General features: G+C 45.8%; 1 protein-coding gene across 2 annotated transcripts in view; it reads left to right on the plus strand.

The window, feature by feature from the left end:
* The window catches only part of mtus2a (microtubule associated tumor suppressor candidate 2a), a 49,291-nt gene that overhangs the window by 2,302 nt on the left and 19,721 nt on the right, over window positions 1-27,268 (plus strand). For both annotated transcript variants that reach the window (XM_037120701.1, XM_037120702.1), the window contains exons 2-4: window positions 8,996-11,213; window positions 13,832-14,090; window positions 18,090-18,350. In XM_037120701.1, coding sequence (XP_036976596.1) covers window positions 9,252-11,213; window positions 13,832-14,090; window positions 18,090-18,350 — 2,482 coding nt within the window. In that variant the 5' untranslated portion in view covers window positions 8,996-9,251. The remainder of the gene's footprint in view (window positions 1-8,995; window positions 11,214-13,831; window positions 14,091-18,089; window positions 18,351-27,268) is intronic.

Raw genomic sequence — 27,268 nt, forward strand, 5'->3', positions numbered from 1 at the left:
GAGGGGCGAAGGAGAGAGGAGGAAAAAGTGTGTCAGTGTGCCTCTCAATTTCATGTTCGTGTGTGCACCTCCGATTGGTTTTTGTTGTATTATTAAAGCGCTGCGAAGTGAAAGGAGAGAGCGCAGAGCGAGGGAGAAGCCGCTCACAATTAAAAATATTGTGAAAGGCATGTGCATGTGTGTGTGGACGCAAGTGTCAACACACACACGCAGTCCACACGCTCTCGAATTCACGCCGTCTTTTGTCTGGAAGGTGGCAATGAGCTCGATGCGGCTCCTCCCCCCCCTGCAGTCACGGGCAGGACATCGGAGGGTGAACAGAGAGGCACGCCTCCGCAGATGACACACACACACAAACACAAAACACACAAGCATGCACATGCACGTGCACACCCCCCCCCCGTCCTGTGGGGAGTCAACACGAGAGACCTTTTTCACTTGTGTGCGAGCGCATGCGTCCGTTTGCCAGAATCAGAAGTCAGAAAGGTCATTTTGATTGTGTTAGTCAGCAGGCCGCGGCTCTTAATAGGCAAATTAATGTTCCTTTATGAATGCAGCGGACAGAACTGTGAGAGGCTGCATTTAACTCCACCACAGAAACATTCCCCGGGGTCCACGTCATTCATCTTTTACGTGACGTCTCCATGCCGGACGTCTGCGTTTCGTTTGAGCCTCGTTGCCCCGTTTGCCAAAAATAAACCGATCTGTCGAAAAAATCCTTTTAAACTGAGGAGAATTCTTCTTTAAGTATCCTCCAAAGACCAGTCCGGTAGTTTCTCTCTGCTTCCAGTCTTTTTTTCTTTTTTTTTGTTACACTGCCAGTTCAGACCATTACCATATTTTTTTTTTTCCTGCACATCATCACCACCACCCCAAAACCCCTCAGCTCGTTCTATTCTTTGCTCACCTCTCGCTGATCCTTTGCCAGTCGTCCCTCCCCCACACCCCTTGGGGTTTTTTTGTTTTTTTTTGCCACTTGCACATTACGCATGCATACGCGCACTCACACATTACAATACTAACAAGAATCTCACACATCCACATCCCCCCCTCCTCCTTCCTCCCCCCCCCCTCTCTCTCTCTGCAGCATCATTTGTTTCTATTATCATATATTTTTTTTTTTTCTCCCAGAAATAAACAGAAGTGACTCAGCCCGTCTAAGTTGCGCGCTGTCTTTTGTGTGGGGCCGTTTCACCTTCGCCAGGCTTTATGTCTGACTCCGTGTGGGCAACTTCCTCCCGCCGGTGAATTCTTTGTCTGCGGCGTGAACTCACATCCTCACCTCTCCTTTCCTCTCCTCTCCTCTTTGTCCCCCCCTCCGCACAGCCATGCAAGAGTTAATATTTTCCCTGCGACAGGAGCGAGGGTAGTGGGTGGAGGGGCTCTGCTAATAACAATGCGGTGCAAACCAGCAGCCAGCGTGGACAGACACCCCCTTTTTTTTTACCCCCCCCCCCACCTCTCTCCTCCGTGCCACCCCTGCCTGCATCCACGTTCATCCGTGAACCAGTAAACACAAGTCTTGCTCCTTCTCCTAGTTCTCCCCTTTCCGGACCGCAGAGATCCGTTTTACTCCTAACCGAGCCGATCAGTTTGTTGTTTTGCGCCTCATTTCTCTTTTTCATTTCCCTGCACATTTGTCTCCCCCCCCCCTTTTTTTTTTCTTTTTTATCCATCTCACCACCGTCCATCCTCACAGGCTGCACAGCACAGCACAAAACCAGACAGTGAGGCAGGGACCGCGTCTGATTGAGAGGAGATTCACTCCCCCGGCTCTTGCCATAAGCGAAGCTGAAAAAAAAAAAGATTTAGGAGATGGAAAATGTCATCGTGTGTGTTTTTTTTTTGTTTTTTTTTGCGTGACAGACCGAGCCACATTTCCTGCCCCAGAAGAGAAGCCGTCTTCTTTGTCTCCTCTCCCGCTGCAGTGGTAGTCACTGCCCGCGTGTGAGTAGGTGGTGCCCACGTTACTATATGTGCAACTTTTCTTTTTTTTTTTTTGCACGTGTGAGCCCAAGTTCGCACTCGGAGCTCATGTGTAAGTGGGAATTTGAGCGTTTTCTTCTCGCGATTATCTTTTTATCTGTGTGGCAAAGTAACAAAGAAGACGAAGTGTGTGCGAACACGTGTCGTTGGGAGGGACGCGCGGTCGCGCACCCTCCATTTTTTTTATCTTCGCCCCAGCTGATAAATCCTGTTATTGCCGTTTTTGCCATTTTCCCCAGCGATCATCATAGCAGGTAGCACTCGCGGTGTGGGGAAATAAATCAGCTTTTATTGCAGATGATCTGATTTTCCCTCATTCTTCTTATTCAGTTAGGTGTGACCACCCACTCTGACCCGGGATCCTGCAGAAATCCTGTTACGCCCCCCCTTCCTCTTCCCTGCGATACAGAATAACTCTCTCTGGGGTGCAAACTGTCTGCATGTGGGAGTGGAGTGTGAGAGAGAGCGAGAGACAAGAGGGGGAGAGAGATGTGGGATTATTTGGGGAGATGGTCTGCTGATGTGAGGATGAAAATGGGATTGATCACTTCGCCCTGCCCTCATTAACTCTGTATTATTAGGGTGGGTGAGGGACTGGAGGAAGAGATCTCTTTCTGAGCTAGGGATGGAGCATATGGGGATCACTGAGGGGACGAGGCTTAATTGAATACAGCAGCTAGGAAGGAGCTTTGTTGTGCTGCAGTCATGGGGGGGAAGCTCCAGATCTACACGTAAAGTGCACAACCGACAGTCGAGCAACCGCAGGATACTATTTCTGGATGTTTCGCAGCTCTGCCTCAACTCTGATCCCTGTCGGTGTCGCTCGGTTCACGTGTCCAAACACCCGGGCTGCAGTTTAGTGAATCACCACTTGTGCAAAAAAAAATCTAGTCTACGGGGTGTCTATTGTGTCTTCTGTGAAAAATGGAGCATTTAGCTTATTTTGGTGCTATTTCTGTCGCCGACAAAGATGGGAGGAGAGGGAAACGGATGACTGAAGCTTAGCTCGTTCCTGAATAGACTTTCTCTCGCTAAGCCTCAGCACCGCCGGATGATTTTTATGTGAATAGATGTACGAGGAGAAAGATGAATACTTTCCCCCACCCCCCCCCAAATAAAACGGGCAAGAGGATGATTGTTTTTTTGTTCAGCATCTGCCAGTTTTATTCGCACTTCCATCAGCCGGAGCCTCGAATGCAGTCGCGTCTAGTGGAGGATAGATGTTCACAAGTTCACACTTTCATGCACGCAGGTTTTAAACGCGGCCTCGGGACAGTGCACAAGGACACGCAAGGATGATGTCATTAGATTAATTACATGCAGGCAAAGACACAGCGTGTGCTGCATTAGAGTTTCGTCTACAAGGACCGAATCTTAATGTAAACCTGCACTAAATCTAATCATGTCATGTGCTAACGCTCAGGAGTCATAAATTATGGTCATGCCCACGTCGACACCCCCAACACTTGGGCTCCTTCTGCTATCTTAAGTGCTGGAATTCACATTTCTGCAGAAGTATGTGTGTATGTATGGATGACAGAGGGATGGCACTGGGGGAATGCGTGTATTTGTGTGTGTGTGTGTGTGTGTGTGTGTGCGTGTCGTTGGGGGTTCCCCCGGGACCAGCGAGCTATAAAACCTGTCTGCTCTCCGGTGGGGGGAGGAGAGGAATAAAGCAAAGTGCCAAAGACAAATGGCTTCTGTAACGGCCACATGTGCTGCTGGACCGACAACAAAGACGCCGAGGGGTGGGCGGGAAAGGGTGTGCGCGCATGTGTTGATTGTTGCAGGTGTGCGCGTACGCTTTTGACACGATGCATTATGGTACTCATGCACAGCCTTTGTGTTGTAACATCTGTGTGAAAACAAGAACGAGTTGTGTGTTGCATGTTTTTTTTTTTGTTTTTTTAACCTGGCTCGACTTTTCAGGGTCACTGAGAGAAAAATAGACAGTGTAATGTCTGAGAATCTGTAGCATTTGGGGAACTCTGATATTTTTATTCTACATCATGAAATCCTGCAGGGACTGCATGAAAATCAATCGGTACGGACCCTACCCACAATTGCAATTATGCACAGCTCCGTGAGTCCTGATGGAGAAGAGCACTGCCTTGTTTTCCACCCCACTCCCGGGTTCCATTTAATGCCACCATACGTTCAGTTGGATGATGCCGCAGCCTGAAGTATACGAGATCAGATGAGGTGCATGATGCATGGTCGGGTGTTCTGTGTGGCCGCATGGTTTTCAGAGAAATGTAAGGCCGAGCGGGTTAACTAAATCACAGTAGCTATGATTTTTTCAAATGGATCTCAGTCAACTGTTTGGTACAGATCCCAGCAAATGTGTCATAATGGTTTGGCATAAAAAAAAAAAAAACATCTTTATAGAGCAGATATTTGATTTTTTTTTTTTTAAAGAATAAGTGAGAAATCCTTAAAATCCAGACTATCTTCCCTCCAGGAAATTTTTAAAGAAACCATCAGCCCCCATCCTCCCCAAATAATGATTTTTTCACACAGTCCCTGTGAGAGAAACGAGGAAAAAGGATACAGTCCATTCTTAGATTTGGAGCTTATCGCTACCATGAGATTTACCACCTGCGGTACCGAAATGTATAAAATGGTTCCATCAATGGGGGGGCAATTTAGCGCTCATTAGCATTATATATGGTAAAGGATTTTCAATAATTACCTCTCTCTGCTCTCGTGAGCTTTTATCAGCGACGGGGGGTTCTATAGCTTGTATACTGTAGGGGTTCAAATGATGTATTCCCCTCCATCAGCCTAATTAGAAAAAGCTGTGGCTCTCCTGTGACGCTTCTTCTCCTCCTCCTTTTTCTGTCTCCATCTGCATGTCTCCATCCTTCCCACCTCATGTCTGTGTCTCATTCGTTCACCCACACATGCAGGCTCACATTCAGAGCATAAAAAAAAAAAAGAGGATGAAGATGAGGAGGGCCTTTCTCTTTTCACATTCCACTCTAGATTGTGTTTTTCCCCTCCATCTCCAGTGATGGAGTCAGGTTCTCAGCGCATCGTTTTTCTGCGCCTCAGAAGAGCTTTTCTGTGGTTAAATGTGACACTTGATAGGTTGGGAGCCTGGTGAAAACCACACGTACCAGCCCTCGACTGAATTTGATCAGAGCTGCGATATCGTCTTATCCTGCCCTGCGCTCTCATCACTTCAGCAACCAACTACCCTCTTGTGGGGATATGATTGCTCCTCGATGAGTAGTATAGCTGGTAGGAATTTTTTTTTAGTTTTTTTTTTAAACAACCCTGACTTTCACTCAGCTACTCAGCGAACACCGTGTTGATTTCTTCACGAGTTCACATGTGAGAGCGCCGCACAGCAGAGTGTATGCACGAGTTGTGAGTGTGAAAGCGTGACCTTCAGAACAGCCCATCTCCCCCCCCCACCCCCACCTGATGGAAGACACGGGGGGTCAGGACGTGTTTCCTCCAATTCCCAGGGATACGGCATTGCCATGACAACAGAAGCAGGACTGTTCAATTCTTTCCTCGACCTCGTCTCCTGCTCTCGTCCCAGAGGAGATCGTGCCGAGCGGTTACCTCAAACTAGTGGGTCTCACCATCAGGTGAAACAAAGCCAGCCTTCGTTACGTATTCCAGCTCCAGATCACCTCCGCATGCATAATATGCAGGAGGAACATCAGTTCTGGCTTTCTGCGGTATTCTCTGAAAGTCATCAAAAAGTCAAAATCCCAGTCACTTTGAAACACTTTAATTCTGAAAGAACTTTTGACAGGATTTGAGTCTCTATGTCCGCCCTGGAACCTACAACAGCCAAGAAGTAAAAGTGTAGCCAGGGTCCACTCTCGGTCCCCTCCCCTCCCTCCTGAGCCACTTACACGCCAGCCAGCTGGATGATTGACACATCCTATAACTGATGAAATTTCAAATCTGGCATAATATACTTTTTATTGTTTTTTGTTTAAGGCTTTCAGTTGGAAATTGTGCAATTATATATATATTTTTTTCTATAGGCTGCTTTCCCACCCAGGGACCTGTTTCTAACTGTTTTAAGAAATAATGTAAATGAAGGATAGCACACCACTGACAACACTGCATACACCACTCATGAAGCCAAAAAATGTACCCCGTGCACTTGCTGTTTTATTTAAGGTGTATTCTCAAACTGAAGGAGGTTCGCCGATCAAAGACTCCTGTCCACATTCGTCGTTTTTGTAATTGCATAATTGCATACCCCAGTCGACGGAACGTCAAGTCAGCCCCTCGCCAACACCATCCTGCTTTATCCACTCTCTCCCGTGTGATCCTCTTCACTTTCAGCATCCAAGCAGGTATGTCACCGACAGGCAGCGCGACAGCGGGGAGATCCTGTCAAGTTATCCTGCTCTGAAGCATATGTCTCCCGAAGCATCCCGAGATGCGCCCAATTTTTTATGCTCTTTATCATCACAACAGGCCCTTTTATTCACATAGTCAGACAGGTTCTTTTGTTCTCCGTCGTATTGTGTTTAGGGCCTCGCCGGATTGGTTTTGTCTGCCTCGCTGTGAAGGTGACGTGTGCAGCTTATTCCGGTTCAGCCACTGTGACCAAGCTCGGCGCTCAGCCTCCCCAGGACTGCTGTCATCAGCACAACCTCCAGCGCTACATCACTGCCGCAATCGATGCGCTCCCCCACTTTCAAATACGGCCCTCCGTTTGTTTCTCTCCCTCCTACTCCTCTCCCTCCCCGCCCTCTTTGAATTTCAACCGTGTGTGTTTTATAATTAGCTAATTATTTGATTGTGTGTGTGCACTAGCTAAGGGTAAATATTAGCCGTCTGGCAGAGTGCAGGAGGCAGCGTGCAGATTAATCTACACGATGTTTGCCTATTTGTCAACGGAATTTCCCCGTCTCTCTGCAGTTTCGACATCTGGCTATGAAGGTGTTAGAATGTGCAGTACTTTGATAAAACAACCTTTGTTTAACCTTCTTCGGCTCCCAGAAGTTCTGCAAAATGCTCTTTTTAAAAGACTCTTTGAGAGATTATGATAATATCTCCAAATGATTTTTTTAAGGCGACCTTCAGGAAGAAGAAAATGTATCCTCAAATGTCTCCCCTCCCCGTGCATTTGTAGAAGAAGTAGCTCCGCAGCCGGCTGACTGGAAGAGCATCAGATGTGCCGAAGGCAGTGAGAGCTGCCATGTTAGCAGTTCACTCTGTTCGGTGATATCGCTGCCACAGGACACATGGAGAAGCCACCTACTAATGAGAACAGACTCCCCTCCGCCACACACATAACTAGAGGGTGGGAGCTCTATTTGAACTTTGGAACCCGCTCAAATATTCAGAGTGATGGTTTGGAGACACATATTTGGACTACATTAACAGCCATCTTAGTCTAAATATACAATATTGACTGCCTGCACAGACATATGACGGGACATGTTAAATAGGATAGGATTGGAGTTCATTGTGCGATGCAGGAAATAACCTGTGTTCGATCAAAACTGCAATATGGCATTTTCTTTTTTTTTTTGTGAATCACTGTATGTCATAATAATCAAAATATGTCTTTCTTTTTACCGTCTTCCATCATCCGCCAAGAGACAAGTCGACAACAGATACTCAAATGTATCTGAGTCCATTAATATTCTGTGGTTTCAATGCTTCTGGTATCGAGGCAGAAAAAAAGAACTCCTCACAGAGCTCTCGCATAATTATGGAGAGACTGAAATGTAAAGAGACACCGGGAAGTCCTCCCTCCGAGAGCAAAAGAAAACATAACAGAGTCGTTTCATGTCGTCGAGAGTCCCCTCCAGTTTCCTTGGGCGTGTGGATGTGTGGTTGTTTGTCGGTTTGAGTTGTTTTCTCTTTTTTTGCGCCGCCAAGATTACACCGTCCTGCGGTGACGCGGTGACACAAGAGGCTCTCAGACGTTTGCCCTCCCTGCCATCTGCTCATCTGTTCACTGTACGCCGCACACGGTCTGTAACCTTGCTGGAATTTGAATCTCCACTTTTCTGTACATCCTTCAGAATGTCGCTTTGAAATGAGGCAGGATGCGCTGTGGTTGAGTGCGATCTAATCGCGGCGTTGGCATAATCAGCCATATGGCGTGCTAGAGAGAGAGAGCATGTTGGGAGGAGAGTGTTAGCCCTCCTGTAGAGATGAGACCTACAGTATGGATACAACCCTCCCGAGCTGGTGTTTTTACTCCTCGCCTAAATGACACCTACACATAATTTTCATGTTCATCATGTTGGGAACATACATGCACTTGGGCGTATTAGAGACTCTGTTAGCTTGTTGTGTTCCATTAAAAAAAAAAAAAAAAAAAAGGGAACATGTTTTTACTGCAGATGTTTTCCCCTTATCCTCATTCTGCCTTCTATTTTTCAAAGTCTCCTGAGGAAAGAAGCTCATTACAAAACACTTCGCACCCTTCCTTCCCTGTCTTCCTCTTTCCTGTCTTCGTCAGAGTATCCCCATGGTGATTCCTTCGCTCGCGCGCAAACAGACTCTCCTCTCCTCACTTATCTTTTTTTTCTTTCTGCCCTCAAGTGAACATCCATCATAATTTGATAATTGCACTCCTATTATTAAAGCTGCAGCAGCCTTGCCGGTTACAATATGAGCGTTTTTAATTTGTGAGCGCATTTAGCCACCGGTCGTTTTGAATGCTACGCTCAAATTAGCGTCATTTAATGTAAATATTCTACCTTAATTACAAAAAAAAACACGTTAAAATAGAACATGGTGATTCCGAGACTTACACTTCCTGTTCTGCCTGCACTGTTTTTTTTTTTTTTTGTCACATGGGCATCTGTTTGTTTTAAATGACCATCCATTTATACGAGTCTCGAGCAAGACACAAACCTGCTGTGTGTTGCTGATTTCTGGCCGGGTATAAAAATCCTTAAAGTTAGTGGCTCTTTGGGGAAAATAAACACAGAATTGGTCCTGTGAAAGTGTCTGCCTTCCAGGCATACTTGTTGCCCTTCCTTACCGTTTCCTTTATTGTCTTCTATTTCAGATTCAACAGGCCTCCATCTCCTCGAAGAGCCATTAAAGACAAGATCATTAACTCAAGCTAAATGGAAGATCAGTGGCGAGTTGAAGTGAAAAAGACTTCATGAGATGACATTTCGTCCTTGGAATGATCAACTGAAGGGCCATCGTCACGCAGAGCCTGAAGAGGAGAGACAAGGAGGGTAGAACAATTTGTAAGTCCATAGATGGCCTCAGCACCCTGCAGGTGTCTTTGAGCGTGCCAACAAAATCAGTCTGACATGAGCTTCCCCACTGGTTACCAGGGACTGAGGGTCAATGTTGACAGAGGCGAAAAGATTGGAAATAAAACCCAGATCCAGTACTCCCAATCTGGGGATGATAATGCCAATCAAATATCCTCGATTGGCGATCAAGAAGGGTATAGCACAAGCTCCATTCCTCCCTTGGTCTCTCAGAGTGAATCTCCGGACAAGTTAGTGATCTGGGGCTCCGAGCAGCAATGCCTGGAGCCTGAGCTCGGAGAGTTCGAGGTTTTGGAGCGCCAGGAGATACATACGTTTTTGGGAAACGCAGATCGTGAGGAGGAGAACGAAGAGGAAGACGATGGAGAAAGTCTGAGGGATGGAAAAGATCCCATGTCCATATCCTCGAGCTCAACTGCCAGCTCTGCTTCGACCGGCGTGAGGAGAAATGACAACGACAGCAACAAAGTGGAGGGCAGAGTGCAGAGGGGCAGAGAGGTGCAGAGGAGGATTGGCTGTCACAGCACTGAAGAGCTAGACATGTGTGTGACAGGCTCAATAGAGAAAAGAGACACCAGGTCGGGCAGGGCAGGAGACCAGGAGAGATGGAGGGGAGGTCTGAAGGAGTCCAAGTCGGAGACAAATGTGTTCGTCTCCAGTCTGTCGGCAGCCGCCCTCAGCGGGAGTCTGTCGAGTGCTCTGGATAGCGGCGGGGAAGCTCAATCTTTCATCTCTCTATCCAAGACCAGCCCTTATCCCAATACAAACAACACTACCTCAGCTCAGACCAGAAGGAGGGAAGCTCCCGTAGATGCTAACCAGAACTCCCCGCCATCGTGTGAGAGACAGGAGGAGGGAAGTCACCACAGAAATGGATTGTCCTCTGACGGAGGGCTGGGCCAAAGGAGGAGGGCTGGATTTGAGGAGAGGGTGATTCCACCACGAAGGCAACAGCTTGTCAGACCCCTCTGCCAGACGGAAACGGGAAGAACAAGGAGCTTAGCAGAGCCCGGTGATCATCAAGCCGAGACAGGCCAACCTTCCTCCACCAGCCCCTCTCTGGAAACACACAGTAACGGGTCAAACAGAAAGTTGACCAAATCGTCTTTACGTGAGCCATCGGATTTCTCCTCCCTGTACAACACATCTGGGGCATCACAGCTCCGGCAGCCCAACCAGGCCCCACCTGCAGAGAGACAGCCGGCTACAGCTGCGTGGCGTCATTCCAGTCCCTCCAATCCTTCCGCTTCCGACAAGAGACCCCAGACTCAGCTCACATACAGAAGGAACTGCTCCAGTCCCAACAGAACGGGCGTGGACTCCAGGTCATCTACCCCTCCTCACTCCCCTCTCAGGACACCCCAGGGTTCACCACGCAGGCAACCCTCCATGTACCTCGTTTCCAGGAATGTCTCTGGAGGGGTGAGACACATCCCATCAGGATGCAACCCTGCTGTGACGACATCAGCTCAGGGCTATGGCAACAGTTGCGTGAGAGCACCAGTCAAAACCAACATAAGCACAAGTGGAATCCCCAAAGCGCCTCTCAACAACCAGCAGAGCTCGAACCACAACTCCAAGCCCAAAGACAGCTCCCCATCGCCTAAACTCAAGCCTAAAGGAGTTCGACCCAAAATCATCACCTATGTCCGGAAGAATCCTCAGTTTAAGCCCCAGGCCTCTGACGGACCTTATCAGGTATCCTCTCTGCCATCCCGGCTCTCGGCATACACACACGGCCAAACAGCCACTTCCGTCAAAGACCCCTCGAAGCCAGAAGCGGAAACCAGAGGAGCTCCAGCACTCAGTGCCTCCAATCTGCTTTATGACAAGTACCGCCAAGAGATGCAGACGGGCATCTTCCCATCAGGAATGCTGAACAGGAGTATCAGGCCGCCTGGACACACACACACTGTCCCCCCTGCACACACACACAGCCACACGGCACCGCCGAAACTGGGCAGCAAAGCAGAGAACTTCTACGGGGCTCCATCAGAGGTGAGTGTTATGTCTTACACTTCTTTTCCACATATGTGAGTCTAATGGGAATCCATTCATTCCAGTGGCAACCTCAGTGATCGCCTCCACCTTCAGTATGTTGAGAAGTTGTAGTGATGGAATATAACTTAGTACATTCACTTGCACACAAGACTTTTACTCAAGTACTATCCATACAGGCGACTTTCACTTTTACCAAAGTAATGTTTGACTTTACACAAAACTGCTTTTGTGGTGTATTTCGGACACACCATATGCACCGTTTGCCATAGGAAGTTGGCTAACGGCTAACTGATTGATGGATGAAATACATCACATGGGCAAAACATTCGATGGCATATTAAGCTAACACAGGTAGCTTACTGGCTGTGTGCATGCATAGTGCCTCATTGCCTGTAACAGAAACGCCTGGCAGGCCATCCTTCTCACTTACTTAATGTGTCACGATGCATTATTGGTCCTATTTTGTCTCAGTTATGCTCTCCGTGCATACTAAAGCTGAGAAAAATGAGCCTCCCTGCTGTAGCGTTTCTATCCATCTGTAAAGAAACGCATGTCTTTGCGTTGAGCACCAGCGAACACATCGGTAATTCCAGACAAAACAACGTGTATTTCAAGGTTTTTTATGATACATATTTAGCTTGCATTCTGATCTCGTTCTCATTCAACTATTTTCTCTCATGCAGAGATTCAGCACAAACCACAATCACAGCACATTCACACAAAGGACACAAATAGGCTCTAATTATTGTGGCTCCCTGATCAGTTAGCAAGACAAAATTACTTTATGCTATGCAATATATATTAAGTACAAAGACAAACCTTCGTTTTTTTAAATCAGTTGACTCTGCATATCAGTGTTGCTAGCTGCTGTCCATAATTCCTATCCCACAGTAAACCATGTATAATTGATCACAGCTCTACTGCATTTTATTCCCACTCTCACAGCGGCTCATTATCGCTTTAAAATCATTCCTTATTGATTCTGATTAAATAGCTTCATTTGGCATTCATATTCATGCAGTGTCAAACAACCAGCATGTGGAAAATAAATAGTTAATGCATTTCGAAGTACAAAGCCCACAGGGACATGGTGATTCTCAGTGCTTTGTACAGTACGTCACTGCATGTACGTTAGCATTTTGTCCAGCACGCGATGTAGTGCCGCTGAGGGACCACACTCGCGCTTGCATTACACCAGAGATGTTAAACAGGTCAAATTTCCGGAGATGACTTTCACTTCAGATCTGCGTTTACGTTCCCTTTTAGGAGCCCGCAATGTCAGATTTGCAGCGGTCCAAGTCACGTCACAGCATAAATCAGGTCCATGGACACTGCTGGCATTGAGTTTGTGGGATCAATTATTGTCATCAATTTCAATCGATCTGTTTCACATGATCAGCCTTATGTCTGTCTCATAATATAGTCTGAATCACTGTGATGTTGTGCTAACAACAACAGTCACTCCCAGGTGGTAATCTGGCTGTTGATTTGCATTGTGGAGATAAGTGAAACTGGCAAACCGCTGTTTATTTCTTTAGTCGTTTTCAGCCGCAACTGTAACATTTAAAGATGTGTGGCAAAAAAACAAACAAAAAAAAAACATGATGCTCTGACCTATCTGGCATTTCTGCTGTGCTTATTTTGTGCACTGTGTTGCTTCTTGGATAATTACACAACAATAAAATGTCAGACTAAGTGCTAATTCGGGGATAAAGTCAAGCTGTCATTTTCTTTAGTGACCAAACAGGTAAATAAAATCTTTAGTGAACTTCAGTGAAAGTGTCATGATATGAGATACGTAAGCTAACGCGTGATGTACAGTTTATTTATCCGAAAGCTACTGTAAACAATCATTGGGATTTGGTCTTTCTAATGTTTGATAACAGAGGGACAAGTTGATCTTGATACAATTACAGATGTGAAATATAATTATTATGTTGTCTAATAAGATTACAGGGTGCATCAGATGTTTTTTTTGCTACCTGTGATTTTCACAATATCAAAGGCAAAATATACATTATACAGCATATGACATTAAACATTAAATCCCAATAGCTGCTCATGGGCTCACTATTTACATCTTTAAGAGCTTAAGTGTAAATAATAGCATACATGCAACATGTTTATTGATGTTTATAAAATACATTTATATGCACTTTTAAAGTAACTTGTTAACTTGTTAAGCTTATTCTTATAAGTGTTCTAAAACTGCTTGAGATCGCACTACAAACATGTATTGAGTGGAATTAACTTACCTATTATGTCACTGTTATGTTTTGTTGCCTGATTAAGAGGAACGCATACTTTATTAGGCATTTGTAGCAGTTAACTATGCACATACTAACACTTTACTCTGATTTTTTTTGCAGCTACCAGACATATAGTGTCATTTAGAGGTCTTATAAGGGTTTTTATATAAACCAGTATAGATATTTCTTTGCAGTTTATAGAACAACTGGATTTTCTCTGAGAACTTCTGCTTAATGAACACTATAACATGGGACTGCACACTGATATGGTCTGTGGACCTGGTGACATTTAAAATTGCTCAGGAACTGATAAAAGACAATTGCCAGCAATTATTTTTAAGCTAATATCATTATTTTGATCCCCAGTTAGGAAGATCTGGCAGTTTTAAAGGGAGCGCGGCGGAGGACGCGCTGCAGGCCCGGACAGCTGCGCAGGCCGGAGGGAGCGGCAGCCTCCTGCGCTCCAGCAGGGGTCTGCGTCTGGGCCTGGGAGCTGTCACCAGGACAACTACGGGGCCAGCCAAGGGCAGAGGACCTGGTCAAAGTCAGAGATCGACCCTGGTGCTCAGCCAGCCGGTCCAAGCTGTGAGCCCAGCGACCAATCAGAAAAGCCAAGACAACACAGGTAAAAAAAAAGCAAAAAAACATTTCCCTCACAGGAAACAGATAGAATACCAGATGGAGGTGGCCTCTTTTGATGCTACTGCACGTGTCTGATTTGATTTCAGCAAACCCAAAATTTGACACACTGGAGAGAGCTACCTTATCTCTCTTCTCCTCTGCATGAGTCGTGGGACCGTACCCCCCCCCCCCCCCGCACACACACACACACACACTCCCCCCCTTAAAATTGGCATGAGATGAAGGCGGCTCATTAAAATGCGCTCTCTGAGATTAATTTTTGGCTGATCTGATTGGAGGGCTTTAAGAAAAACTCTGAGGGGACTTTTTTCTGCTTCAGAAGGCTGCCATCTACAAAACAGAATAGATAAATAAATAAAAGCTTGCTCACTCTTTCCCCTCCACACACACACACAGAGCGAATTTCTAATTCAGATGATTCAGATACCACCTCTGGCCCGCTGAAGTCAGATTTACAGTTCGCCCCTCGACTGTCGCAGGGATGTTGAAGAACGAAATTTGCTCATCACCCAGCACACTGCTGGAAGGCCGCGCCATTTATCACACGCATGCATATTTGATCTGCTCTCTCTCTCTCTCTCTCTCTCTCTCTCTCTCTCTCTCTCTCTCTCTCGATAACCTGGATGCACGGCGGAAAAAAAAGGAAGCACATGTGCACGCTCACACACTCGCAAAGCCAAAAAATGCCAAATGATGTGCCAGGCTCGCTTATCATAAACCCCATTAAAACATATGCATGGTGTCTCGGTGCTGCACGGCCCTCTGGGAAGTGCAGTGCTTTTGAAGTGCAAAGCAATTAACTCTTAAGTAACGTCAGTATCTTCCTGCTGGAGCCCCGCCGCCCCCTGCACACGTCGCTTTGGATAAACAGCAGCTGAAAGTCATGCACACCGTACATGTAGTACATTAGTCAGCGTCGCGTGCGTCAGCGTCCCTGTTTTCTCCCCTCGTTCGAACTGTCGCTGTTGCTTCTCTCATCCGCGTCCCGAAGAAATCTGAGCCCCAACACTTGACGCCGCACGTGACATAAGCTTCTTTTCTTTTCCTTCTCCTTTTCAGGCTTTTGTGAAGGGGAAATCTCTCCATCTTGCATCCACATCTTATATTAATTATACTGTACAGCCATTGTGCAGCAGTCAAAGTACTCTTAACGGCTCACGTAATCACCGTGTAGGTTTTTTTTCAAACAGCATTGTAATGATAATGAGGATGAACTACTTATAAGACAGGGACGTTTAACCTGCTGCAACTTCTGCACGTCGAAAGCTCCAGCCCGCCCACTTTTTTTCCCGCGGCTTCACTCGAGCACCTCCGCAGAAATTGCAAACGCGCTCGAGTATCATATATGTGATGACGTGCAATTTAACGCCGCGTGGAGGAAATACACGCAGGTTGACTAAACTCGCCTTGGGTTGGGATTAAAATTGGTCATTACAGCGCTCGTACCAGAGAGGATCTTGTCGAACCTTGTTCATCTCACGTTAGGATGCCATTTCGACAGCTGCAGTTTCAAAGAACATTTCTCGGTGGTGTTTCAGATCCACAGGCGAAATGAAGTTGTTGAAAATCTGTGTGTGGTGAAGGGAGAAAACTGCAAGCCCCTGGGGAAAACGCCAAGGCTTTTCTGATTTATGATGCATCATTTTACACATTTTATGAATTCTAGTTTACGGTGCTTTGGGTACAAACTGTGGAGAAAGGAGATTGGCAGATCTAGGAGAAACAAAGTCTAAGGAGAGCCAAAAAAGTAGGACTGAAAGAAACACAGAAAGAGAGATGGTCGAATTTATAGGGGCACTATGTAGTTTCGGAGAAAAAAAATTCAAACTCAAGAATTTCAATATTTACAATTTTAATTCAAACTCAGATATATCCATCTTTTCCATAACTGAATAGACAAGCTGTCCTCAGAGGGAAATAAGCTCCCCAGAACACTGTTTGACTCTATAAAGGTGGCAGGGTCCACCACATATAAACAAAGTAAAACAGAATGAAATTAGAGAGTAGGCATTTAAAAAAAAAAAAATCAGTCGATGAAGATCTTTGTCTTCCTATAAAAATGTCTTCCCCACAAAAAAAACTACGCAGTGCACCTTTAATCATGTTATCTCCTTTTCGATTCCTCTTTGGAGTCTCATGAATAATGTGCGTTTTCATTTCGCAGGAGCACAGGTCTATGACAGCCAGGCTACAGCCGATGTTTGTCAGTCTCACTCCTCTCCCTCGTCTCTCAGATGGAGCGGAGGGGGCGCAGGAGGGAAATGAGGACATTTATCTTTAATGATCCTGACCTTCTCGCTGAAGAACAGCGAGCTCCAATCTAATAAACAGCCAATGTGGCACACAGGCAGATATTGAAGAAGGAGGAAGACAGCGGTACTGGTGACACTGGAGGCGAGCCACGCCGGAGACTTTCTCCTCCCTCCTTCCTGCCCCACTTTGTTTCGCACAGAGCTGGCGTTCTCCCTCTTAGAGTTTTGTCTTGTTTTTGCTGCGGTGGTTACCCTGTGGCATGCATTGGAGCGCCCAGCTGTGCCAAATAGAGAGAAAAAGGAGGGCTGCCCACCTTATCTCTGCAGCCAGCAGGGGATAATGCTCCTCTTCAGCCTGCAGGATCTAAACCTTGTGCTGCAGGCTCGGGGCAGCCAAGATGGGCCTCCTCTCCAAGGCGCGGGGATTTGCCCACTGCCCACTGTGTGTGTGTGTGTGTGTGTCTCGTTTGTTCATGCCTGCACATCTCATCTCTTTTGCTGTGGGAAACCGCAGATAACGGAGAGGGGAGGATTTCTTCCCATTGCTCGCTGACAATAGCTGCCACTATGGAGCCGTGATTACTTATTTATCCTCCCATTCTATCTGTGATTCGCCGTCTTTCCTTTCTCTTTCCTCTGTGAAGACGTTTTTTCCCTCCTTTTCATTGTCTCCCCTCTTTTAATCCGGCTTGCATTTGAACCTTCTGGACCCAGCAGCGAGGGAATTACTGATCATGTAATGAACCATAAACACAGGCAAATACAATGTATGTAAGGCACATCTAAGGATCTGAACTGCGGGGCGTCACGTTGAATGTCGTAACAGTGACGACACTAGAGATGCCGCTGGCCGCCGGCCCAGCCTGCGAGCGCGGCCAGAAGCAGCTGTTGGCAGGTTGTTGTGTGTACAGTTATTATATTTGCTTGCTGTAGCAGTCAGAGTCGTGACATAGAGGAACTTCCTGGACTTAGCGGCACTTAGTGGGCACACTAAGTGCTTAGTCAACGCAGGATGATGAATGATTCACAGGGGAAATAAACATCACAGCTATGCCGGGTCCCCCCCCTGCATTTTGTTGGTATGTGAGTGGTGCTTAATGAGTTTACAGTAGTCATTTAAACACACACACACACACAGCACATGCGCCATATGCTGCGTCTCAAGTTGAAATGCAGGGGATGGATGATGTTTGTTTACCATTGTCTGGCTGCTGCCTATATTCCCCCATATGGATAATATCAGTTTAACTAAGGACACTCCGTGTAGTTTTTAAAGGGACAGTTCAACCCCGAATCAAGAAGCGATAGTTTTCCATCTAGATTGTTTTGCTGTGAGTTGCTGAGTTTTGGAAATGCGTCTTTCTCCTCTGGAGTACAGTGGAACTAGATGGCGCTCAGATTTTGGCGCGCAAAGCACCAAGAAGTGATAATCGACAAACTCAACAGAAATGCCTCTTTCCAGAAATCATGACCCAGTTACTGAAGCTAATCCACAGACCATGCTGAGAGTGGTTTCATGCGGGACCTATTTTCTCTCTGTACCGAACCAAACCCTGCTTGAGCACCATGAGACGAGCACTAGCGCTGAAAAGATGCACTGAAAGATGTATGTTTTTATTTTGGGGTGAACTGTCCCTTTAGAAATCTACCTTTCTGAATTGCTTTCTGTTTAAAAGTCTAATAAGACATCAAAAAAAGCACAATTTCTTCCTTTTGTGTGCTTCTAACAGATGAAGTCTTCACCCACCACGCTCCTGCTCCTCTTCCTCAAGCAGCAGCAGCAGCAGCAGCTCAGCCCCAGGCTGCAGCCTCCCGCTCTATGCTCCCCAAGGCGAGCCAGTCTGGTCTGCGTCCACCCGGCTTCAGCTCCAGCCGCCTCCCCGGGGGGCGCCTCGCAGCCTTCGGCTTCGTCAGGAGCTCCAGCGTGTCCTCCGTCTCCTCGGCCCACTCCGCCGACAGCACGCAGAGTGACCCCTGCAGGACGGCCCACCGTGAGTCCGCTCGTTGCTGATCTGCTGTTCTACCGTTTTGTGAGATTTGATGTATGTCTTGTTCCTTTTTTTTGTTTGCTTGTTTACAGTGCGTTGGTTATCTATTTGTTAATCCCAGTGGTCGTTTCACAAAGAGCCAGTTCATCGCTACATCATGAGCACATCATTACCATCACCAGGCCGTCTTTATTGCCGTATCCCCCTCATGAATAGAGTTTGCATAAATAGCCCCCTCCCACATTCATTATGTTCCAGTTTGTTTTCTTTTCTCCCTGAGCTCCACCCCGCCTACAGTTTAATCTTCACTCTGTATTTCCATGAACCGGCACCAGGTCAACGACAACTGCTGAGCTGCAGCGCTTTTGAAAAGCACATTTTCGTTTTTGTGCACGTTTCAGACACGATTGGCCCAAAGAAATGTCGGGGACGCTCTTCACCTCAGAATGACCTAGTAAAGTAGACTGTGAAATTGAGGCTGATGAGCTGAAACTTTTTAACAACTTAAAAGTATTAGTTCAGTAGCTAATCGGTTTCCCGGTTCATTTTTAAAGCAAAGTCACTCTGTCGGATTTCAAGGTGTAGTTTGAAAGCCAACTCTGGTCCAGGTGTTCATAAATGAGCTTTAAATGAAATGGAAAATATCTTGTGTCCGACAGTTGAACTTTGAAAACAAAAAACCCCCCAAAAAACAATTAGCTATTCACAGATTCTTAAATTTTAAAATGGAGCGTAGGAGTAGGTGTTGTTTTAAGGATTAGGTCATTTAAGATAATTTAACGTGATTTTGTGTGGAAACACTGTATCTGACGTGCAGTTATTCGAGCATTTTATATGCATCTTAAAACAACGCTGGAGGGGATCTTTAAGATTCATGAGTAAAGTGCGATGACCCGGTGCAACGTTGATGTGATATTATGCACATCCGCCTTAAATTAAACTTCCGAAAAGTAGAAAATATAGTATGAATTTCTTCAATTTGGTGCAAGAGTGATAAGTGGTTGTTTCCTATACTGAACACGGCTTGTTTTGTCTTGAGTGCATGTAAAGAAAACAGAGCCGTGAGAGCCATTCCTCAGACTCATCAGTAGTCGGACAGGCTCTTATTATTGCCAGTGTTAGCAGAAATAACAGTGCAGGGAGGCTTTTACTTTTAATTCACACACAGTCACTGAGAACGGGAGGTTTACTCGCAGCTGTGGTTTCAGAGCTGCTCTACAGGCTGGTCGGTTAGTTGGCTGAATTTGCGGCGGCTCGCATGTGTTTTTAATGTGACCTACATAAGGAATGCTTTTTTTCTTTCCTCTCCCAGTTACAGTTGACGTAAGCACCTCCACTCTCACGCATGCCAGGCCCCCTGTTATGTCATCACTCCTTACCCTTGATACCCCCCCCCCCCTCCCCCATCCCCTCCTTTTTGCGTTCAGGCTTGTTTCATCTCTCTCTCTCTCTCTCTCTCTCTCTCTCTCTCCCTCATTGGTTGAAAATGAATACAGACTGTGCATCAACGTGAGGGTGGCGCTTTTTTTTTTTTTTTTTATCTGATGTTGAGTAGGGGAAAAAGAGGACTCCCTTTGGGGCTCCAGGGGAGAACATGGTTATTTATTATTTTTTAGGAAAAGTGAAAGAAAGACAAATTCCCTTTTTAAAGCTTGTCCGTATCTGTTTCAGTCATGTATCTTTCTTCATTTCTCCGTGTCTGGGTAAAAACACAATGAGGGGGAAAGGCTTTAATCGATGAGCAGTGCTCTAATTGCGTTGTGAGTATTGACGAATGATGTTGTCGTGTGTGTGTGTGTGTGCAATAGAGCTGAAGTGATCAGTCGATTTATCGATAAACAACATATTAATCAGATATTTTGATCATCAGTTAAATGTATGTTTTTTTTAGATAAAAAAATACCAAACATTTAATAATCCCAGCTTCTTAAATCATACTTCAAGGAGGCAGGTTATGAAACAGTCAGCCTCGAGATGGCCTACATAAGCAAATGAGGCCATGAGAGAGAGGACTGGCCATTCCTTTATAGTTATCGTAGTTATTCTCCAGTCTGTCACCAGATTGGAGTGTAACTTATGCAGGTTGGATAAGACATAAAATTCAATCTAACTGGGTGGCACTATAAAAAAGTCACCATAGACACACTGTGCATAGTCATGAAACAACACTGAAGGACACTTTTTATGCTCATTTTCATTTTGGGTCACTTCCAGAATAGGCTTACATCTTACATCAGTTTCCTCATACAGCAGCACTGTATCCCTCCTCTTTCTAACTCCTGTCTATTAAAGCCCCCCACCTCCTGAACACCCTGTTTGCTCTGATTGGTCAGCTCACATGTGCCTGAGCCAGCGCCGGCCAACAAAAACAGATCGGCTGTGCTGAATCACCTCTTGCGTTCCAGATGTTCGGCAAAAGTTAAGCAAGCGCGTGAGTCGGTGTCGAGTTTGAGACGTCACCTGGAGCTTTTTTCTTAATTATTCATTTCTTCATTAAACTGGGAAAAGACAAGTGTGGACTGCACAGTGTAATGGCTGTAGAATAATGACATCATCAGCGTTTAGATCAGTTTCCTATAGACCTTGCTTTCAATATGCAATGTTGTCTGGCACAGGGCACATCCTTTCTGACGGAAATGAAGTCAGGCTGGCAGCCTGGCACCATTTATATCTGCTTTCATGTCTCCATTGTTGACAAAATGAATAATAATAATCAGCAGAATAATCAGTGGATGAGTCCATCATGAAAGTATTTGTCAGCCGCAGTCTTTGTGTGCAACAATGGCGAGATGCAACATTCCTCTTCTTCTCGTCTCTTTTATTGTTACGCGCTATTAATTGCTCAAAGTGTAAATTCCCTCCAGCATCTAAAGCATATCTGTCAAGTCAAAAATGTGTGCAAAACACATGGCACTTGGATCCAACATAATTAAGAGTATTACATTTACCCCTCCTTTTCCTCCAGACAATAGCTTCATTTGTATCGTACTTTTTCCGAATAAATCACCCTGCTAGTAACACCAACATGAATCAATCTGATGAGATTCAGGCGAGAGAAAAGTCTCCGCCACACCGAAAACATCAGAGTTTATCCCATGAAAATACATCAGACTGAATCTGACTCTTCACTGTGAGAAGCGCATCCACCAAGATGGAAATGAAATGTAACAGCGACCTCTGGCATGTCATCTGGCATGTGCAGAATTTCTTTCGGTAATCTATCGCCCCTCACTCACTGTAGGCCATTTTATATTACCTGTCAACCACACAAACACACGTACACACTCGTACGCACTCACCGGGCACAGAAACACCTGCCAGCACAGCGAGAGAAAGCTAGAAGTTTTTTAAAAGTAGCGCCTGCAGCAGAATGTTCCTCTTCCCGCCGCTGCTGCTCAGAGCTCGGTGAGACCAAAATGGAATAACGGGTGATAGACATGAGAGGCAGGAGATTAAGGGCCCTTTGATGTTCAGTCCTGTGAGTGTGTGTGTGTGTGTGTGTGTGTGTGTGTGTGTGTGTGTGTGTGTGTGAGAGAGAGAGAGAGAGAGAGAGAGTGATGATGAGAGCGGCAGGAGGATGGGAGGGCGAGCGAGAACATTTACTTCCTCTTTTGACTCAGCGTGGTGCTTGTGACCTTTAGCTGGGAGGCATTTGAACTCTCCACTCTGTTTGAGCCTTCCAGAACCAAAGTGGGCTTGACTGTAGATAACACTCTCTCATTCTGTCGCTCCCTCTGTCTCTCCCTTCTTTCCCAGCGAGTGAGGACTTGTTGAGCTTCGACAAGCGTGTTATACGATGGCCTTTTCCTGAACCTTTCTTTGGGTAATTGGGGAAACTTTGAAAGTTTTTTGTGTTTTTGCAATGCTTTGAAACTATTTATTTTTTCTTCTACTTGTTTGTTTTGAACCTTAAGAAAAAAAGAACACCAGACACTAAGGCAGGCAGGAAGGCATTAAAAAAAGATAGATTTTTATGTACCACTCCGATGGTTCCAAAAACACCTCTGATTGTATGCAAGCTTATGAGAAAATGACCCTACTTATTCACTTGACTTGTTATATCAGCACACGCAGTCCAAATCATTTTATGGTCTCAGTCACTAGTTTCCATTGTTATTAAGTACAGCATGATGTCCAGTTTGGACTGGGATTATCTCGTCCAGGGTAAATAAGATGACAAGATGGGTTATTTAGATCCGCCGTCACTTCTGGCTGCCAACCGATCCACTGAGCGTTCTAAAGCCGACGGTGCCTTCAAGACCACATCATCTGCCTTAACCTACTTGTATTTGAAAAATGGGCGCGCAAACAGGTCAGTGTCGGGAACTGTGCGTGCGATGCTTGTTTGCAGTACCCGGATTTTCCTCCACCACCCCAGGGATCTTTGCTCCCCCCCCTCACTGCGCTCCAGCTCAGATCAAAGAAACAGACAGATTGACAGATGAGTTCTCACACGTCCTTCCAGTCAAGGATGTTGGGGGAGCCGCGGCAACCCGGTACCTCCTTCTGCACTGCGGAGAAGAAAGCCCAGGCTCAGTTGTTCGTTTTTCCCCATTGATCAGCGAGCGAAGTGGACTCCATTAGGGGCCCTGGATGATATGGCTAGAAGAAATCATTAAGGAATAAAGCGATAGGGTGGAGAGAATTGCAGCGCTCAAGTAAAGTGGGTTAGAGGAAGTATCCCCAGAGTTTAAACTCCCCGACTGTCATTGCTTGTCAGTCTGCTCTTATCAATCTGTACGTGCGTATGCATACGTAAGTGTGCACAACCAGTTGTGTGTCCTAGGACAACATGCTATGATTTGCCCAGTCATCAGTACATAATCACGATGTACGATGGTTGGATCATCCAGATTAGACGCACAAAATGTTTTTGTTTGTTTGTTTGTTTTGATGTTTTGGAGAAATCAATGTCCTTTTAAGAGTTCTACCTGCACGCCAATACCATGGTCTTCATGGATTATCTCCTTATCGTGCTCTCTGCAGTGAAAAATGACATTTAACATGGACAATTGCCTCGTTGACATCTTCTTCTGTTGGTTTTCAATGAAAAACGAAAACCAAACTATATGAATGGCTTCATACCACAAGAGGTGATGGAGAATATTCTGATTTCATTTTTGTGTTTTTTCCTCCTCCTTATTATTTACAGGATACTGTAATATGTGTGTTATTGACACAATATCAGTATTTCATTTTTGAGTATATAGACAATATTAGTATAGTGCAATACCCTTAAGTGGGACTGTAATTTACAACATGAACATGATGATTTTTTTTTTTTTTCACTTGTCAAACCCAGAAGCGTAGTCCATATTTGACAAAGTCAATAGTACTGACACCTTTAACGCATTTGAAGCAACAAAGAAATGAATTGCCTCCAGATCTACTGTAGATTGCTTGAAGTGAAACAAATCGCGGCTACAGGAGACCTATAATGAAAACACACACGATCGCACTGAGGTAACCGAGGTGAAAGTGAGCTAAACTGTTAAGGCCTTGATTGATTCTTACCGCCTGTTTGCTATAAGTATGCACGGGTGTATGTGTGTGTTTGTCTAGCAGTCGGAGGGGCTATAGGTTACTCTATATGACATCGATTAGCCATTAACCCAATCCTCACTTTAGCCCAGTTGCTGACATCCCCCTGAGGTGTTTCAGTGATGCATGTGTGCGTGCGTGTGCGTCAGAAAAGAGAGGATCTGTGCATGTAAGAAACCGAGGGGGATGCGTTGCTAATTCCACTGTGATTGACAGACTCCATTACATAGCCGATAAGGGATCTAGTGGGGGGGGGGGGTTGGGAGCGATGAAGCCTATGCGCTTGACTCCGCGATGGAAATTCAATTGCCAAAACAAACTTTGTGTTATTAGAGGACACTCGCCTCTATCCATCGTCTCTTTAATGAAATAAGAGTGGAAAATCGAATGAACAAAAGTGGGGGCGGGGGAGGGGGCAGCTGACGGGAGACGATGAGCTGAAGGGTGATGCGACGATATGAAGGAAGCGAAATTCAATGAGTCGAAATGAGCAGAGGGGGGAAAATGGAGAGCGGAGAAAAAGAGCGGAAAGATGGAGGAGCATGGAGAGGTTGGCGCAGGGAGGAGAGCGGATGCCATACCCCCAGATGCCATGGCTCAGATCTGCTCTGTGACTCATGCTAGCTCACTGTGAACAGATGGTTTCTATGGTGCATGTGCGCACACGGATACTCGCACAAACACACACTGGTAGAGCAGCAAATTAGATGGGCCAATTAGATATGGCTGCCATTCTGCGGGCCGAGGAGAGGAAAACCAACATGGCAGGCAGAGGCTTACTGGAGCGGCGGCGTCAGGATGGGCTCAATGGGCCCGTTCATTTACCGATAGAGTCCCAGCGCATTTTATCCAGCTCCGATGTTAATCACTGTTTATTAGCTCAACTGATGCTCCGAGGTGACAAAGACGCAGGGAATGGGAAAACAAGATCAAATCAGATAAAGGTGTCGCTCTTCACTTTACCCAGAGCCACCAGATGATGATTACATGGTGAGAGCTGTCTTGTACGTTAGTGTTAGTATGCCGTTAAAAGCTTTCAACAGCTAAGAAACATAATCTATGATTCTGCGTTACGCTCAAAAGAATGCCTCGCTCGCTATTCTCTTTTCTGAGCAACCCTCATTTCTCAGGCTTTTCACCCTGGCTGCTGCCACCAAAGACATGTTCATTCTCTGAAAATGTAGCCTTTATATTGCCTCTCACAGTTTACATTTCTTTTCCACTCCTGTCTAATGCTCTGCTGTCGCTATCGAAACGAGCCAACTACTTCTTTAAATATCCTCTTTGTGGCAGGAATTTTACCTGGTTGATTTGTTTCATGCTCTTTCCTGTTTCCATCCACGCTTTAGCTGTTAACCAACCAGTGCTACTAGTTTGTATTGCACAAACTTAAACTTACCTCTTGAGTCAGAGTGTTGTATGTCTGGAAAGATGTTACATCAGTGTAAACATGCTTTAACACCTGCACCGCCTACAGGAGAGGAGTGTTTGTGTAGAGCAGGGGTCACCAACCTTTTTAAAACTGAGAGCTACTTCATGGGTACTGAGTCATACGAAGGGCTACCAGTTTGATACACTCTTCTGAAATAACAAATTTGCTCAGTTTGCCTTTAGTTATATATGATTATTAATGATTAATGATACTCATCTATGTGAAGACACTGATCACGTTAATGATTCTCACAATAATTATCAACAATGACTTAACAAGGTGGGAAACAGATGATATCAATATTCAATTTTCAGTTTTAGAACAGGCCTGCGGGCTACTCATGTGGTCCTTGGGGGCTACCTGGTGCCCGCGGGCACCGTGTTGGTGACCCCTGGTGTAGAGGTACCAGTGCAAAGTGTGTAATGCTTGTGCGTACAGCAAATACTATCAGCCTGTGGCCTTAAAAAACACGAAATGCAAGCTTGTCAAGGTTTCTGCAAATGTTTTGTTTATACGTCTTTCTAAACACGTCTGGCTCAGTTTCCTTAGCGTCCCTTAATGTTAAGCCAAAACCCTTGGTGGTTCCGCACTCCGCTGAATTTTCTACGGTGACCTTCGAGCGGTTCTTGGGGGTCATGCTTGTGCGAATAATCTCTGCTTCCGCTCGCATGTGCACGGGAAGAGAGATTTTATTCATCGATATTCTACAGAAATCCTGGCGCGAGCAGGCAAACGTGAAACAGCACCAGAGGAACGGGACTGCACAGACTGATTGGGAGGCACAGCAATGAGCTGGCTCCGAGTCGCCTGTACTGTGTCAAGCTGGCCCCTTTTTCAGGGACACTTGAGCAGGAACGATTCTGGCTGTCGCTGGAGTTTGAACCCAGGCTGTCTGGTTAAAAGTCAGTCACCTATGTGCATGAGTCCTTCTGTCGTCCTCTCTTTCGGTACCAGAACTTCAACTAACTGCACGCTCCTCTTTCTTTTTCTTTTTCTGATCTGGTTTAATCCCTCCTTGACTGTCGCTCTTGTGCTATAAGCCTGTCCTTGTTAGGGATACTGTACTATTGTGCCCGGCGGACTGTGGGCGGCTCCACCGGATCTTTTTGTCTCCAGGCAAGATTACACTCCGAGTCCTAAAATAACAGAGAGAGTCTGTGATTCATTCAAGTCACTTACGGCATTCAACCGGTTTCAGTCGATGTAGCTCTCCCATTGACCGTAAGATGCAAAATACTTCACGTTATGTCCTTCTGGTCGGACTGAACCTTTAATCTCCCGACATCTGGGTCCTGACAGAGGACAAGAGGCTGGTGGATGCTGCTGTCAGCTCCATTGTTATCATCTGATCTATCTCTCGGTCTGCAGCCCGGGGTCCGGTCTCTGCAGGGCCATTACTTTGTGTTTTATGTATGCAGTTTTAACCTTGGCATTCACACGCATCGCTGCAGACGCACCGCTGTGTGCTTTGCATTTGCGGACCCTAGGAATTAGTTGTGTGCAGCACATACTGTTGTACAAAGTTGTTTTTTTCTTTTGTTTTTGAGGTTTTGATATAGTTTTGTTTAAAATACTTAAAAACCTTTTACTCCAAAACTGTAATTTCCCCTGAAACAGTGTGAGACCTAATGATGCCAGATAATTTTTGTTGCATACGCTGAGAGGGAACAATGGGTCCTGTCCTTTTAGAGTGATGGATGAAGAGTGACAGACATTTAAAAGTGGCTTCAAACGGTCCGACACGAAGCAAAACGATTAGCGAACAGGGCCTATCATAGGCTGTGATGAGCACAATCTTCAAGGTTGATTACACACAATGTCTTCCGTGTTGAACGGTGCTGAGTGGAGCCGACGTCTGTCCAGAATGGCATTAAATCTAATCAAACAGCCGCCGTTCATGTTAGACTTCTAAATCTCCTAAACTAAGTGCAGATGCGCCACCTTTAAA

This window comes from Acanthopagrus latus, chromosome 13 (assembly GCF_904848185.1).
Source record: "Acanthopagrus latus isolate v.2019 chromosome 13, fAcaLat1.1, whole genome shotgun sequence".
NCBI classification, from domain to species: Eukaryota; Metazoa; Chordata; class Actinopteri; order Spariformes; family Sparidae; genus Acanthopagrus; species Acanthopagrus latus.